We start from the raw sequence: 17,026 nt of genomic DNA, 5'->3' as shown, positions 1-17,026 counted from the left end.
CACGTCCGTCAGCCAGTCAGTCCGCCAGTCCGGCAGCCCGGTACCTCTCTCTCCTCGGCCTTCGTAGCTGTCCGCGGTCTGTTTGGCCCGAACGGCGGCGGAGGCGCTGATCATGGCGACATTCATCTCGGTGCAGCTGAAAAAGACCTCAGAGGTGGACCTGGCCAAGCCGCTGGTGAAGTTCATCCAGCAGACTTACCCGAGCGGCGGGGAAGAGCAGGCCCAGTACTGCCGCGCGGCGGAGGAGCTCAGCAAGCTGCGCCGCGCCGCAGTCGGTCGCCCGCTGGACAAGCACGAAGGCTCGCTTGAGACGCTCCTGAGGTGGGCGCAGGGCCGGGGGTGGGTAGGTTGTCTGCCAGCCGTCCCTCGCCGCCCCTCTTCCTGTCTCCCCTGCTTCCCTCAATCCTGTAACCTGGGCCGAGCCGCCCCGCCCCGGCCTGACCGGGCGCGTAGGTGTGGTCTGCATTCTTTCCTGGTGATCAGGACCCGCCCTTCAGGCCCGCTGTGACTGCCCGCTCGTCCTGCCTGCCAGCCTGCCCCAGCCCTTGGTCTGCCAGGGCTCGGTGGATCAGATGCCTGGGTGCACCAGTCTGCCATGTACGGATCTCTCGCCACATTTACTTATAACTAGTTTTTACTTTTTTGAGTATCTAACTGAAGCTTCCCCCTTTTCCCTCATTTTTCCATCACTGTCTTTCTTGGACCAAACCTAGATTTCATAATAGTAGTTGTTTGAAGGAAGTGGGGGAATTGGGACACTGGACCAAATGTCTGATCAACTCATTACATTGTCCACATGAAATGGACCATCTTCCTCAGTTCAAAATTATCAAATGACAGAAAGTTAGGCGCTACAACTATTTGAAATAAAAATCTGGTTACATAATAGAACCGTTCAAGGTAGGTTGTTTAAAAGCAGTTTGTTCACCAACAGATATATACATAGTGGAGTAAATGTGTTATTTTAGCAAATGCTTATTTAGCTCAGCTGTATTTAATGAGGGTTCCTTTCATGATACTTAATAGTTATGATAAGAACATTATTATAGGACTTTAGAGTTAAAACTTTCTTTTGCCTACCTTGTTAATGATCTCATTTCTCTGTATAATATACTCTACTTGTTTCACAGGAGAAACACAATTGTATTCCGATCCAAGGAGCAGAAACCCAGGCTAAACCTAGCTTGAGCTAAGAAAAGACTTATTCTGCTAACTGACAGACAAGTCTAGGGATGTTCCTTCCTTAGCTTTAGGTATCACTGGAGATCGTCTTACCTACATGATGCTTCCCTCGAAAGCATCATGTATTGACAGGGATGGGTGTAGTGTACTTACGAAAGTCCACAATACTCAGTATCTTAGAGAAGAGAGTAGTTTTCTCCTTAGTTCTGGTGGAAGTCCGTGGGAGGCCTCTGGCCCTTGGGCCATCATATTTGTTTGCACCAGTATATGTTGGTGGGAAATGGACTAATTTAATTGCCCTTGTCTGAGTCATCCAGCCAGTTTAATTTCTCCTTACCCCATGGATCAAAGCAAGATGAGTCCAGACTGGGAAAGGGTTGGTTCTCCAAAGGAAGGAATACTGAATAGATGACCCAGAGAAATAATGACCCCTTGGTGTCAAATTCTAGAGGTAGGACTGTTGGGCTGCAAGGATCATTAGTCTGATAGTATAAGCATTTTTTTTTAAGTTAACCTAGGAACACTTAGCCATTCTTTAGAATTAACATAAACAGTTTCAAAGTAATTTTTGTGTAGGCATGAATAGCATTCAGTGAGGATTTTCCATTAGCAATATTAAGAAAACATAGTTGTGGTACAATGAACTCTATGATAAAAGTCTTGTTGAATAGATCAAATTTGATTCCAGCCCTCAAATTTGGGATCTTCAGAGGCATTTGGTGCATGGGTTTAAAACCAACAGACATGGAAGGATGGTGGATGATGGTTTGGATAAGGCTGTCCTGTGAACTTTAAAAATTCATTCATTTGTTCATACTTTTATTTTACCAGACTTAAATGTGTCAGCTGTTCCTAATAGATAGTGGACCTGTTGTAGATATAGTCTCTTTGAAACTAACCATGTTTTTTTAGTCACCTCTGTATAATCCCCTTCTGCCACATTCATTCAACAAATACTAAGTATTTTCATTTTTTGGTCTTCTAGAGGGGTTAGGTTAAGCTTGGAGATACTACTAAATTTTATAATGGGTGTAGGTACAAAAGTTCCTTAGGTATATATGCTGTAAAATTAGATGTGAGTCAGTTGTGTGATGTTTATTCAAATCTGGCAGAATATCTTATTTTTAATGATTATGTTTGGATAATTGTGTAAACTTAACATTAATTTTTTAATTTAATGGATTTTTAAACTAATGAACTTTGAAAAAGAGGGTTTAAACTAATTCCTAAAGAATCGAAGCTATCTTAGTAAGTCCTGATATGCAGCTCCATATATATAGCTCTAGTGATAGACTTGGCTTCTTATTGCTAACTTGTAGGTGTTCTATTAAAATTTCCTAAAGTATATATTTATGCATATTATAATAATGAGAATGATTACTTAAAAATTCATTTGTTCTAGGTGTGGTAGCATGCACTCATAATTCCAGCTGAGGCAGAAGGATCACTAGAGCCCAGGAGTTAGGGACCAGCCTGAACAACATACTGAGACTCTGTCTCAAAACAAAACAAAAAACAACAAAAAAACCTTTTTGTATGATACTTCTTTCTTCATAAAGTGGCTTTTACTAAAAATTGATTAGACCTTGGTAAATGGTGAACTAGGGTGATCAAATGGGAACCCTGCTGGTTTTTTATTTTTTTTGAAACTTCAGATATACCAGTTAACAGCATTGTGTCATTTCTTTTATGGTGATCGATTTCTTTAGAGAAGAAAGCTTCTAGTCTCCTTCCATGAAAAAGTCTGCTTATCAGCTTTCTAAATTTTATCCTGGGGAATAGAGGTTGGGGATCTTAACAATCATGTATGCAGTCTTTCTTTCAGGAACATCTATTTTTAGTGACACCTCCATTAGGGTTAGGTTCATTTCTGTCTGGTAGATTCCAGATTATCTGAGTTAAGGTTTTCTTTCTTTTATTTTATTTTTTTCCTTGTAATGGAGTTTTGCTCTCATTGCCCAGTCTGGGTGCAGTGGTGTGATCTTGGCTCATCACAACTTCCGCCTCCTGGGTTCAAGCGATTCTCTTGCCTCAGCCCCCCGAGTAGCTGGGATTACAGGCATGCACTGCCACGCCCAGCTAATTTTGTATTTTTTGTAGAGAAGGGGTTTCTGCATGTTGGTCAGGCTGGTCTCAAACTCCCGACCTCAGGTTATCCACCCGCCTCGGCCTCCCAAAGTGCTGGGATTACAGACGTCAGCTGCTGCGCCCAGCCAAGGTTTTATTCTTTTGTAAAAAGTTGGCTGGCAGGTAGTTCTGGTAGCCCAGGTCTTATATAGTGGTTCTGTGAAGTTCATTGAGGTTCAGATTCCTTTCAGCTTTCTGCTGTATAAAACCTAGAATATTGTTCTCAGGTCCAGGTTGCAATCATATTTAAGTTCCAGGTAGTAGGATGGAGAAAGGGAGAAAGGCACAGGGCTCGACCCTTAGGGTGTTACCTGGCAACTATTCCACAACCCCCTGCCTATATGTTACTGGCCATTATGTGTGTCCACTTCTCATAGGATGCTATGAAAAGGGATTTTCATTATGAGCAGCTATATACTCAGCTAAAGATACAGGGTTTTGTTAATAAGGAAGAGGATAGAACTGATAATGATGTAGTCAATTAGCATGCCCTACCCCACTTAGCAGTGCTTGATCTCCACCTTAGTTGTATTTGCTATCTCTGACCTTTTTCTGAGAGTGAACCTACCCTCATAGTAGAGGATCTGGGAGCCTGAAGGTTTCTTTGAAGGATTTTTTAACCATACCTCGTGCTTACATTGAACTCCTACCTTCAGAGGTACCTCATGTTTCTTAATTCAGATCCTTTTCGGGCTTCTCTAGCATGATTTGGCTTCTACTTTGGCTCCCTTCCCTCTTAGCCAGTTAGATTTTAGATTTCTCTTTTTCATTCATTCATTCATTCATTCATTCATTCACTCCCTTCACCTTTTAGTAAATTTTGTTGAAACCTCTTATATGCTCTGTGCCCTTCTCATTCTTTTTGTCCATGTTCATGTACATCTTTTACATTTTTAAATTCTTGTTTCAGTGGGTTTTGGTGGGGAGCAAAGAAGGGTGTTTATTCAGATTTCTTTGTTTAACTGTAAGAGGAAGGTGTTTGCATTTTCAGCTCTCTGCAGTGCTTATAACTGTAAGGCCGGTTGCCTCGCTGGGAGCTCGGATGCACATCCCCCGCCGCTTTTTTCTGAAAGCTCGGACATGCTCGGGTTGTTCCCTTTTCCCCTTCTTGCACAGCCTGGCTTTCCCTTAAAGAACCCAGTATGCAAGCGGGGTCTTGTGATTCTAGTCAATAGCAGCTAAGTCTTTCTAGCCAATAGCAACCGAGTAATTCTAACTAATAGCAGCCAAGTCCTATATGCAAACAAAAGCTAGTAACCTTACCCAATAGTAGTCCTGCTCTCCCACAACCAGTCGAGCTCCTTTACTACCTATAAAACCCCACGTCTGAGAGGAGTCCGTGCAACTTCTCCGGCCCCTCCTTTCGGACCTCAGAACCTCGCCCGGGAGCCTGAATAAATTCCTTCACATTGGATCTTCTTGTGTTGGCCTCAGTTTCTTCCTTTTTAAACTCGGCAAGAACCCAAGAACAAACCTTACAATAACAATTTACATTCTCATCAGCAGGTGTATGGGAGTTTTTTATTCCTCCATATCCTTGCTAATACTCACTGATTAATAATTTAATTTATTGTTTTTGCTAAACTGATTGGTGAGAAATAGTACCTTTAGTTTGCATTCTTCTTATTTTGCTGAGGTTGAACAGTTTATGTTTACTGGCCACTTTGTTTCTTTTTCTGTGATTGCTTGTTCTTTTCTTTTGCCCATTTTCTATTGAGTTGTTTTTTTCTTTACTGATTTATAGGAGTTGTAGCATTTTCTGGATATTTATCTTTTTTTATTACGTGTGTTGCAAAAATCTTCCAATCTGTTTCTTGTCTCCTAACTGTGTTATGCTATATTTTGTCATATAAAAGTCCTCTGAAAGTGTTGTCATCTGCTCATAATTTGTAGTAAAGATTTTTTTTCCTTATTCCTAATGTTGTGCACGTGTTATATGTGATTTTCCTCGCTCAGATTTGCCAAAGGTTTGGAGCCACCTTTTCTTGTTTAAAACCAAGCCTTTTTGGTTGGTTTTCTGCCCTTGTCATTCTTTTTTTATTTTTTTTGTCATTCATTTTTTAAAAAAAATTTTCTTTGTTCTATCTTTGTGTATGGATTCGTTAGTTTTCCATCTTTTTGGTTTTTCTAATATATTTTAGGACCGTATTATTTTCTCAATCTGTATTATTTGCATCCTGCTGTCTTTTTCATTTGTAAAATGAAGTTGATGGAATAGTCCTGTCATTTCTGAAATATTTTCAGAAATTATAGTGTTTTATAGATCAGGAAAGAAAATATTCTGTTTTACTTCACAGCTGTTGTTTGCATTCTGATTGTTGGTTTGGTGGTGAAGATATTGTTGCAGGACTTTTCCTTGTCCCATGGCCATGAACTCTGGCAAGGCCAGAGTTCCAGCTAGAGTGCATCCCACCTGGCAGCTTGAATCTCAGGTTCCACACAGGAAGAAGACAGGCTAGGCTCCTCCCTGTGGAACTTCCAAGGCTCCACCTTAGTGAACAGGCTGGCTGGAGTTTCCCCAGGGACCCCCTTCCACCTGGCTGTCTCAATAATGAGATAATATTAGCACAATGATATTGCTACAATTTGTTAACCAAATACTAATGGAGAGTCTATGTGAACCTTACTATAGGAGACAATGTGGAGGATTTAAGATATACTTGGTCCCTGGTCTCAAGGAATTATTGCCATACCTTTTCGGCTCAGTAATTTTATTCTGCATAGATGAAACATAAGGGAAGATTTTAAATCTGATTTGTTTTTCTGTGTTTTGACTTTTCTGGTGTTTATTAAATAAGAAAACTTAGGACTATCATCATTCTGTGAATCTGTAAGAAGAATCTTCTGAGGTGTTTTATACAGGAGGTTTAAGCCCACACACCTATCTTTATGGCAGAACTGGACTAAGTTCCTGACCTCTTGATTCCCCAGCTAGTTACTTTTTACCATACTCTGCTACAGTAGTGCTTGATTAATGATTTTTCACTTGTTAAATTGGATGAAGAATGAAGTGTGAAAATAAAGTTCACAAAGACCCTGTGAATTCCAGCCAGTGTCTCTGGCCCAGCTCTTCTGATTCTCTTGTTTCTTCCTCTAGTTGATGGTCTGGAGTTGCATATCCCTAAGTACAGATTGGAACTGAATAGGGTTGTGTGAATTAGCATTGCAGTATTATTTTGGCCATGTGGATTGGTTGTTCTTGATCCCCACATTTTCCCCTTAAATTAAAAAAAGATTTCCTTTTTAAAAATTAAATACAGAATTTAATCTTTATTTAAACATTTTAACTTTTTTTTTGAGACAGGGCCTTGCTCAGTTGCCCAGGCTGAAGTACAGTGGCACCATAATCGCCCACGGCAGCCTCGATCTCCTGGGCTCAAGCAGCCCTACTTCAGCCTTCCAAGTAGGTGTGTACCACCACACCTGGCTAATTTTTAAATTTTTAGGAGAGAGGAGGTCTTGCTATGTTCCCCAGCCTGGTCTTGAACTCCTTAACTCAAGCAGTCCTCCTTCCTGCCTTGGCCTGCCAAGTGCTGGGATTACAGGTGTGAGCCACCATATCTGGGCTTTTTTTTTTTTAAACTAGAATTTCTAATGAGAATTTGTCCTGTACTATTTGTGATATTTTCAAAGAAATATATTTATTTCCTAGTCTTTTTTCCCCATGAGATTTTTAAATTGAACTATTATATATTTGTGCTAAAGTGGTTGAGTTTTATAAAATACTGGAGAACATATATAAGCACTTCTACATAGTTGCAAAACAATAATCTATAATAACCATTTGTCTTACATGTATTACTGGGTGTCCAGGCACTATTTTAAGCATTTGATATACAGTATCATTTATTCCTCACTCTTAAAGGAGGTATTATTACTCTTACTTTAGGAAAGATTCAGAGATTGAATAACTTTTTCATGCTCACATAGCTCAGAGTTGGGATTCAAACTCAGGGCTTTCTGATTTGAAAGTCTGTAACTTCATACCTTTTAAATATATTTGGGATTTTATAGTTTTGGTTTAAAAAAATTCACTTATTTCTAAAATGGAATCTATAAAGACACCAATTTTTTTGCAGTGTTATTTTCCACAATGTGCTAGTTTTCTCTCTGGCTTAGTATACTGGCTTTTGCTGTGCCTACTTGTACAAAACTTGCAGCCTAGGTCTACTTTGTTAGAGATACAGCCTAGGCTGGAATCTGCTGCTATGGTAAAGCCTACTTAAATGTTAAAGAGAAGGGTGTGGTAGATTCTCTTGTTTCTGTGGGTTCCCTATCTAGAGAACTTTGATACTTGAGATCTAGGCTGAACTGTGAGGGATAATACCCTGTGGAATTATATTGAAGGAGTAGCTTATCGTAGTTGGTTCTCCTGGAACAGCATTTTGCTTGTTGTAACTGCAGTTAGCAATGACTGCTTTCTTTTGTAAAGTATTACTTGATCTCTCATTTTGTTGGGATTTGCTCCATACTGATCAGATATTGTTGATTTTCAGTGACTGCCTTCCTGTTTTATTTCAACTTCTATAATCTGTCCTAAGATAGCCATTTTACTTTGAGGATTTCATCACATAGCTTCTAATCATTCAAATATAGGATATAAATACACTGTTCCCCCTCATACAACTCAGGTTTTGTGAATTGACCTCAAAAGCTTTGGGGTGAAGAAAATGGGTATGAAAATTTTAGTGCATTCAGTTTAGCCATTCTTTTCTTCACCCATGTGCAGAGCAAGTAACCTCATTTCCTGCTACTACCTTCCTTGTTTACTTTATAGCAAGGGTCAGCAAAATAAGGCCTGCCCAGCTGCCTGTTTTTGTATGGCCTGTGGGCACCACTCCAGTGGGTTAGCATTGTGACTGTTGGAGACCTAACTAAGCTGTTTGCCTCTGTTCCATTCTCCCCTTTGCTTCTAGCTCCTGCCCTGCTGGCCAGTGGCCATGCTTTATTGCTGCCCAGACTTACTCTGGTGCTGCCTACACGTTGGATATTCTGCTTGGCAGTGACTTGGCACTAAATGGTAGAATTTCAGTCTGGAAATTGGTGACTCAGCAAATTACCTTACCTCCAGCCAGCTGGAGCAGGTGCCCATTGTAGGCCCTTTTTGAGAATTTGGGTCTCATTGAGGGCAGAGTAAAACTAACCATGTTGGTCACTCCTCCCGTCTCCCCATGGATCCTCTACATCAGACAACTACTTTTCCTTTGGAGAATGTCTCCAGCGGATGGTACCTGGACAGCTGTGTGCCATTATTTTGGGATGGCCCAATCTAGGCAAAAAAGGTACAGGCCAGGGCAGGGGTTTTTCTCTTGTTTATAAGTACTTAGATACTTTTTACAAGCTTGATTTAGCCTTTTTCCCAGCGGAGTCTAGAATATCACTGTTCAGAAAAAGTTTGCCAGTCCTGAGTCTATAGCCATATTGGCCTCCTTGCTGTGCCAAACACACCTTTAGGTATGGTTGCCTCAGGCCGTTAGCGCTTGCTGTTCTCTCCTTATGGGCTTATTCTTTGATAGCTCCTGTTCATTCTCAAACTAGAATTTTAGGTTTTACTTTTGAGGGACAGAAGAAAACTTTGCATTTTACTGATTCATTTGCTTGGGGCTAGCAACAAAACAGAGAGTAAATACATCCAGTCTTTGCTATCATGGAATATAGAATCCTTTGAGAGAAAAGACAGTAAACATAATCCCACAAATATATCACAAATTGTGTTAAATCCTATGAAGGCAATGTTCAGGGACCTGAGAGATTATAAATAGAGGGAGAACTAATTTTAAAAAGGGGTTATATTGACTTTTTTTTTGAGACAGGATTTCACGCCATGGCCTATCCTGAAGTACAGTGTGTGGGATCACAGCTCACTTTAGCCTTGACCTCCTGGGCTCAAGTGAAACTCCCACCTTATCCCCCTGCATAGTCCCCTTGCAACTGTAGGCCCACCACTGCACCTGGCTAATTTTGTGTGTGTGTGTGTGTTTATGTTTGTGTGTGTTTGTGTAGAGATGAAGTCTCACTGTGTTCCCCAGGATGGTCTCAAACTCCTGGGCTCAAGTGATCCTCCTACCTCAGCCTCCCAAAGTGTAGGATTACAGGCAGAGCCGCAGCGCCTGACCTAGATTGACCTTATCACTTCTGCTGCCACCGTGGACTACATTGATCCATGCTAGCATCATCTCTTGACTGGATTACTACAGTAGCTTCCTAACTGATCTCTCTACTTCTGCTCTTGCATACCTGCAGTCAGTTTTCTATACAGCAGTCATGGTGACTCTATGAAAATAAGTCAGGTTACTGTTTTATCCAAACCGTTTGATGGTTCACCCTCTTAACACTGTATAGTAAAACTCAGAAGTCTTACAGTTGCATTCAAAGCATCATTACTTCTTTGACTTCATCACCCACTATTTTCTCCCTTGCTCTCTCTATGACCATGTTGGTCTCCTTGCCATGCCGGATACCTTCTCAGGTACCCTCTTGTTCCAGGGTACTGGCACTTGATTTTCCCTAGATTGAAAATTCTCAGATATCAGCTTGGCTTCCCTCATCACCTTTTTCATGCCTTTTATAGTCGTGCTGTTTTACAGTTAATTTTTTTTTCATGTAGTCAAACAATCATGTTATTTAAAACGACAACCTTTTTACCTCTCCTTATGTATTCACTTTATTCCTCTTATCTCTGTATTCTCCATGGCACTTACCACTGTTTTCTGTATCATATTTTTACCTATTTTGTCTTCCCTTGTAAAAGCTTCACAAGAGCACAGATTTTTAAATGTTTACTGACCTCATGATCCACCCACCTCAGCCTCCCAAAGTGCTGGAATTACAGGTGTGAGCCACTGTGCCTGGCTAGTTAATTTTTGTATTTTTAGAAGAGACAGGATTTCGCCATGTTGCCCTAACTGGTCTCGAACTCCTGGGCTCAAGTGATCCACCTGCCTCAGCCTCCCAAAGTGCTGGAATTAGAGGTGTGATCCGCTGTGCCTGGCCCTTTCAAGTATTTGTATCTCTGACCTTGAGAAACTTAGCTTCCATTATCTTCAATGTGTTTACTTAATTGCCTAGTTTTTCCTATTTGTTTTTTTTTTTTTTAGATGGAGTTTCACTCTTGTTACCCAGGCTGGAGTGCAATGGCTCGATCTCGGCTCACTGCAACCCCCGCCTCCTGGGTTCTAGCGATTCTCCTGCTTCAGCCTCCCGAGTAGCTGGGACTACAGGCGCTCGCCACCATGCCCGGCTAATTTTTGTATTTTAGTAGAGACGGGGTTTCACCATGTTGACCAGGATGGTCTCTATCTCTTGACCTTGTGATCCACCTGCCTCGGCCTCCCAAAGTGCTGGGATTACAGGCGTGAGCCACCGCGCCCGGCTAGTTTTTCCTATTTGTAACCAAACTCATAGCCATGCCAGCTAAAAGCTTGGTCTCAGATATGTTGGTCACTCCTGCTGAAAATTTGCCCCCAGAAATAATTATTAGAAAAATACCTCTGGTGAAGGATTGGGGGAAGTATAAGAGGAAAAGAGAGGAGGAAAGATTAGAGGCCAGTTAAAAAGCTTGACCTGACCCTTTTCTCTTCCCTTCCCTGCCAGACTTGCTGACTGAAAGCTCACCCTGATAGGGGTAAGACTGCTTTATATTTAGTGATCATTCTGGCTGCTATGCAGAAAACAGGTTGGAAAGAATGAGAAAGGAGATGGAGAGATTGGCTAGGAAACTTTTGGATTCCTAGCTAAAAGAGAGTGGTAGCTTTGATGTGCTGTGTGGCAGTGCTGGAGATGGATAGAGGTGAACTTACCTAAAACATTTGAAAGTTGGTAAATCTGTTTTTAATGGGCAGTTTGCCGGAGATACTAATTTGTCCAATGGATATAAACATAGTTATTTTAGTAAAAAATAGTATTTTTAAGAAACTATTGATTTTTGGAGCAGATGTTAGTTTGCTTTTAGCCAATAACAGTTGATAAATATTTTTCTGTGGTGGTGGATATGAGTTTTTGCTTATAGATTTTCACTGCATTCATTTTTTAAGCTCCTGGTTTATGTATTAAAAGATTTTGTTTAATGTAAAATAGTGCTCAAAGTAAGCATAAATAATTTTTCTATTAAACCAGTTGTATTTACATAAATGTATGTAATAGTTAGCTCTGGTAATTATTTATTCTGCTCTATTTTTTAGATATTATGATCAGATTTGTTCTATTGAACCCAAATTCCCATTTTCTGAAAATCAGGTAAGTCATTAATTCTGTCTTAAAATTATATGGTAATGACAAATCACCCATTTCCTTCTGCCAATATTTTCACTGTCTTTAGAGTTTTATGAGATAGTGTTATAGAAGCTGGGCGTGGTGGCTCACGCCTGTAATCCCAGCACTTTGGGAGGCTGAGGTGGGTGGATCACCTGAGGTCAGGAGTTCAAGACCAGCCTGGCCATCATGGTGAAACCCCATCTCTATTAAAAAAAAAAAAAAAGAGAGATAGTGTTATAAAAATAGAAGCTTTTAGTTCTGTCTGATGTGAATATGTATGCTTCTGAAGAAAGAATCTCCTGGAATTCTGGTCATGTTCTTCAGTCACTTCTCGGGCTCATGTAGAGCAATGGTTTTTTTTTTTGGACTTCATTTTATGTCAGTAGGATCTATTGGCTGATTAATCTGCTGTGTCCTTTCCCTTTGACTTAGGATGGAAACTGCACAATTCAGGAATCATTAGTCTCAGTTTATGTGCTTTAAAAATTATTTGCACAAGTTACATTTGCATGTAAAAGTTGCAAATTCTGTTGTGCTTAAATGTTAATTACATGAATGTCAACTGTATTTTCTCTTTAAAGGCTAGATGTTGAAAATGCTGATAATTTCTTACAGTTTTATTTTGGAGATTGGATAAAGGTTTTAAAATTAGTGATACTTTAAAATTTTAAAATTATCATAAGAAAAGTACTTTAAACATTCATGTACTAAAGTTTTTACAGGTGAAATAATTATATGTTGAGATTTCCTTTAAAATATTCCTGGAAAAGAAGTGTAGGTGGCTGGAGGCAGGGCAAGTTGGGAGGTAGATGAACCAAGAAGGGCAAAAGACTAAAGCCACTGATGGGTATACTGGAGTTTATTCTCTTTATTCTTTTTAGTTTTTCTGTATGTTTGAAAATTTCCTTAATCAAGAATTTAATTTTTGTATTAGATTGCAATAGATAATCTAAATGAGGTTTACTTCTTTTTAATCTTTGTATGTGATAATTCATATTTTAGGAGCAGAGAGAGAGAGTTTTTTAATAAAGTAAACTTTTAATTTTCATGTAGCATACAGAAAAATGAACAAATCATGAGTATCGCTTGAATCTTCACAAAGTGAATATGCCTGTATAACCAGTACCTAGATAAAGAAATAAAATATTAACCCAGTACCTAGATAAAGAAATAAAATATTAACCCCCCAAAGTAACCATTCTCCTACTTTTGTCATCATGGAATAGTTTTTAATTTCATCTTCTAGGAAACCTGTAGTACTTACTTTTATTTTCCTTGCTTTTCTTGGCTTATTTGGCAAGCATCTGTTACTTATTTTGTTCCATTAAAGTCAGTGTGTGTTTATAAATACGAAAAAGATAGTGTTTATGATTAGCAAGGCAGAATGACCATATGAAATATCCCAGTGCCAGTATTTTACTTTGTTAAAATTTTGATTTAAATGAAAAGGAGAAGGAAAGGGAGTTGGGTGGTTATAGGAGATAATATTTTAGACAGGTTGAGATTTTATCCTTTTTTTCATTGTGGATTTCTCTTCGGATTCAGGAAGGTAACACAGTTTTCTCTTTTCTTTCATTCTATCCAGATCTGCCTGACGTTTACTTGGAAGGATGCTTTTGATAAAGGTTCACTTTTTGGAGGCTCTGTAAAACTGGGTATGTAATTTTTAATAAAAATGGTAGGAAAATTGGTCTAACTACTTTGCATTGTTTTTGGTTTTTAAAATTGCCATCCTAATGACTCTTTTTAAATACTAAAGTTGTTTACATCTCATTTTCTTTTTAACTTCAACTTTTAATGCAATTTTGAAATATTTGTAGAGAGCCCATGCCTTGCCAGGCACTGTCCTAGTTATAAAAATGAATAAGGCAGATCTACTCAGTTCTTGGGAACATAGTTGATCATTTAAAAGTGTAATATGTACTATATAAAATGTAATATGTACTATATAAAATGTAATATCAGCCTATGAACAAACTCATGGAAGCATATATGAGGAAGAAAGTAATTCTACCTGTTGAAAGCAGACAATGTTTGAGTTAGGCCTTGAAGGATGAATTTGTAGAAAATAATATTATACGTACAAAATTATAACCAAAGGTTAGAAGGGTGAAGGCTTTTGATCTACCACTCCAGCAAGATAACCTGTCTGTGCCTTAATTTTCTCATCTGTGAAATGGAGATAATACTGTTTATCTCATTGGATTCTTTTTTGTTTGTTTTTGAGACGGAGTTTAGCTCTTGTTCAGGCTGGAGTGCAGTGGCACGATCTCGGCTCACTGCAACCTCCGTCTCCTGGATTCCAGCAATTCTCCTGCCTCAGCCTCCTGAGTAGCTGGGATTATAGGCGCCCGTTACCACCCCTGGCTAATTTTTTGTACTTTTTTAGTAGAGATGGGGTTTTATCGTGTTGGTCAGGCTGATCTTGAACTCCTGACCTCAGGTGATTCACCTGTCCCGCCTTCCTGAACTGCTGGGATTACAGGCGTGAGCCACTGCACCAGCCTATCTCATTGAATTCTTATGTGGATTAAATGAGTGAATACATGTAAAGTCCTAAGAACAGTGCTCAATAAGTATTAGCCGCAATGAAATACTTATATTATCATATAACATTGTAATATAATGTATATATAATATTATAAAGGTATGTATGTCTTTTATAGTATATCCCTTTTATAGTATACATATACATAAGATATGCTATAATATATATCGATATGCCTTATAAGATATATATATATAATATAGTATGTACATACCATATACATACATATATCTAAGGTTTATACTTATATATAGGTGAAGAACTGGAAATATATATTTTATAGTAGATATTATATATAATGTTAATTTAATAATAATTATTATTGTTATGGCTTGTAACCATAGGTTGAATTGAAGATTATAGAGGGTGATGATAATAGAGAGCAGATTATGAAGAGTTGCAAATATTATGCTCCTGACTTTATACTTTCCTCTCTTATAGTGAATGTTTATTGGGCATTTATTTTACCTAGGTACTCTGGAAGGGATTATTTATAAATAATAAGATTATTTATAATAATATCATATTTGTCTCTACGAAAAATATAAAAATTACCCGGACATGATGGCGTGTGCCTGTAGTCCTGACTATTTGGGGGTCTGAGGTGGTAGGATTGCTTAAACCTGGGAGGTTGAGGCTACGGTGAGCCATGATCATGCCAGTGTACTTCAACCTGGGTGACAGAGTGAGACCTTGTCTCAAAAGGAAAAATAAGATAGAAGAAAAATGTAGTGAAAAAGAGAGCAAGTAAGAAACAAAAATACAGTTAAATATTTAAGAAGTCATCTTTGAAAAAAGGAAATTAAATATTATTTTGAAAACCTGGTTTAAATTTAGATGGATAGAAGAAATAAAGGAAAAAAGGTAAGAGTTAATTGCAAGATCAAAATAGGTCTTATATGTAAAATCTCATAAAAGCTCCTATACATGAGAAATTGTCAAAATAAGAGACTACAGTCTGGGATGATAATATTTATGGTCAACATAATAGACTGAGTTACGTATCTGGTATATAAACAGTTTACTTTTATTTCTTGCCTGAAATATATTTTATCCTTCTCTTTTTTCTTTGAAACAGAGTCTTGCTCTGTTGTGCGGCTAGAGTGCAGTGGCGTGATTTCGGCTCACTGCAACCTCTGCCTCTGGGGTTCAAGTGATTCTTGAGCCTCGGCCTCCTGAGTAGCTGGGATTACAGGTGTGTGCCACCATGCCCAGCGAATTTTTGTATTTTTAGTAGAGATAGTGTTTTGCCATGTTGGCCAGGCTGGTCTTGAACTCCTGCCCTCAACAGTTTCACCCGTCTTGGCCTTCCAAAATGCTGGGATTACAGGTGTGAGTCACTGCACCTGGCTGATGTTTCATTTTGTTCCTTGCTCTCTCTTGCCACACTGGCCTAATGTATATATTTATTGAATTATTTAAAGTTATGTTAGGAACTTGAAGGCATTGTTCTCTTGCCTTTTAATATCTAGTGTTACTGATGAAAAGTCTGATTTTGTTATTTTGTAAGTGATCTGTTTCTTTGCTCTTGGGAATATTTTTACAGTCTTCTTTTTATCTTTCATATTTAGAAATCTCAAAAGATCTAATGGGATTTCATTTTATTCATTGTGTGTAGGGCATTTCTTTTTTGGCCCTTTTAGTTAGAACACATATCTCCCTTCAGCTCTGGGAAGTTTTCTTATGTGTCTTTGATAATTTTCTTGTCTCTTTTGTCTGTCTTTCTTTGGAATACTTTATTAGATATTGGTTGGTCTGTATTGTTCACTCATACTTTATATATATTTTCTTTTTTTAACTTTATAGTCTACTTTCTGAGATTGCCTAGTTATTTTAAAACTTTTGAAAAAAATTTTTTTCCTCCCTCCACTGTTAAAACTTTTGAAAAAAAATTAACAATCAAATTTTTAATTTTTAGGAGCTTTTTCTTATTAATTAAAAAAATCCTGTTCTTTTATGGATATACCATCTTTGAATCTGTTTAAGGAATGCTAATTATGATCTTTGAATATTATCTTTTATGACTGGAATTGTCTTTATTTTGGGTTTAGTTTTTCAGTTCACATTGCTCTTCTTTTATTTTACTGCAGGCTTTTTTCACAACTTGATTATTTTAGATTTCCCATATATTTAATACAGTAGATTAGAGTAGCTGGTGTTTATGTCAGCTGTAGTTTAGAATGAGGAGACTAGATTTGGTTGGGAAGTGAGTTGAAAACTGGCTATGATTACATAGGAGGCTACCAAAGTACTGTAACAGGGAGGGCTTTACTTTATGGCACTACTCTGTGACACAAATACACAAATGTAGTGTTCTTATTCTCCTAGATGGTTTGTTCAGTGTTTTTTGTAAGGAGCCTTATTTTGCTTGGTGGTCAATGCCTTGCACATTATGCAAGATCTTGAATTCCACTGTGAATGAATTCTGTAAATAATAGGGAGCTACTGTAGATTCTTTTTTAAAAGTTATTTTTCAATTGTGATACAATATACATAACCATTATGTGTACCATTTTAAGTGTACACTTCAGTGGTATTAAGTACATTTACATTATTGTGCAAACATCATCTTGAGAACTCTTTTTTCACCTCCCAAAGCTGAAACTCTGCCCAGTGAATGATAACTTCCCAGACCAGGTGTGGTGGCTCATGCCTGTAATCCCAGCATTTTGGGAGGCCAAGGTGGGAGGATTGCTTGAACCCAGGAGTTCGAGACCAGCCTAGGCAACATAGTGAGTCCCTGTCTCTACGAAGGATACAAAAATTAGCCGGGTGTGGTGACCTATGCCTGTAGTCCCAGCTACTCAGGAGGCTGAAGCAGGAGGATTGAACCCAAGAGGTAGAGGCTGCAAGGAGCGTGATTGCACTACTGCACTCCAGCCTGGGGACAGAGTGCGACCCTGTCTCAAAAGAAAA

General features: G+C 38.6%; 1 protein-coding gene across 2 annotated transcripts in view; it reads left to right on the top strand.

The window, feature by feature from the left end:
- Positions 1-17,026, top strand: part of PDCD6IP (programmed cell death 6 interacting protein) — a 71,584-nt gene continuing 54,558 nt past the window's right edge. Inside the window, exons 1-3 of one of the 2 annotated variants that reach the window (XM_012435474.2) lie at positions 1-321; positions 11,490-11,544; positions 13,148-13,217. In XM_012435474.2, the coding sequence (XP_012290897.2) occupies positions 113-321; positions 11,490-11,544; positions 13,148-13,217 (334 nt within the window). In that variant the 5' untranslated portion in view covers positions 1-112. The remainder of the gene's footprint in view (positions 322-11,489; positions 11,545-13,147; positions 13,218-17,026) is intronic. The other variant, XM_012435475.2, reaches the window with a different exon arrangement.

This window comes from Aotus nancymaae, unplaced genomic scaffold, assembly GCF_030222135.1.
Source record: "Aotus nancymaae isolate 86718 unplaced genomic scaffold, 86718_ANA_hifiasm-v0.15.2.pri h1tg000019l, whole genome shotgun sequence".
In the NCBI taxonomy this organism is placed as follows: Eukaryota; Metazoa; Chordata; class Mammalia; order Primates; family Aotidae; genus Aotus; species Aotus nancymaae.
The sequence above is the reverse complement of the archived record's forward strand: the minus strand, read 5'-3'. Positions and strand labels throughout refer to the sequence as shown.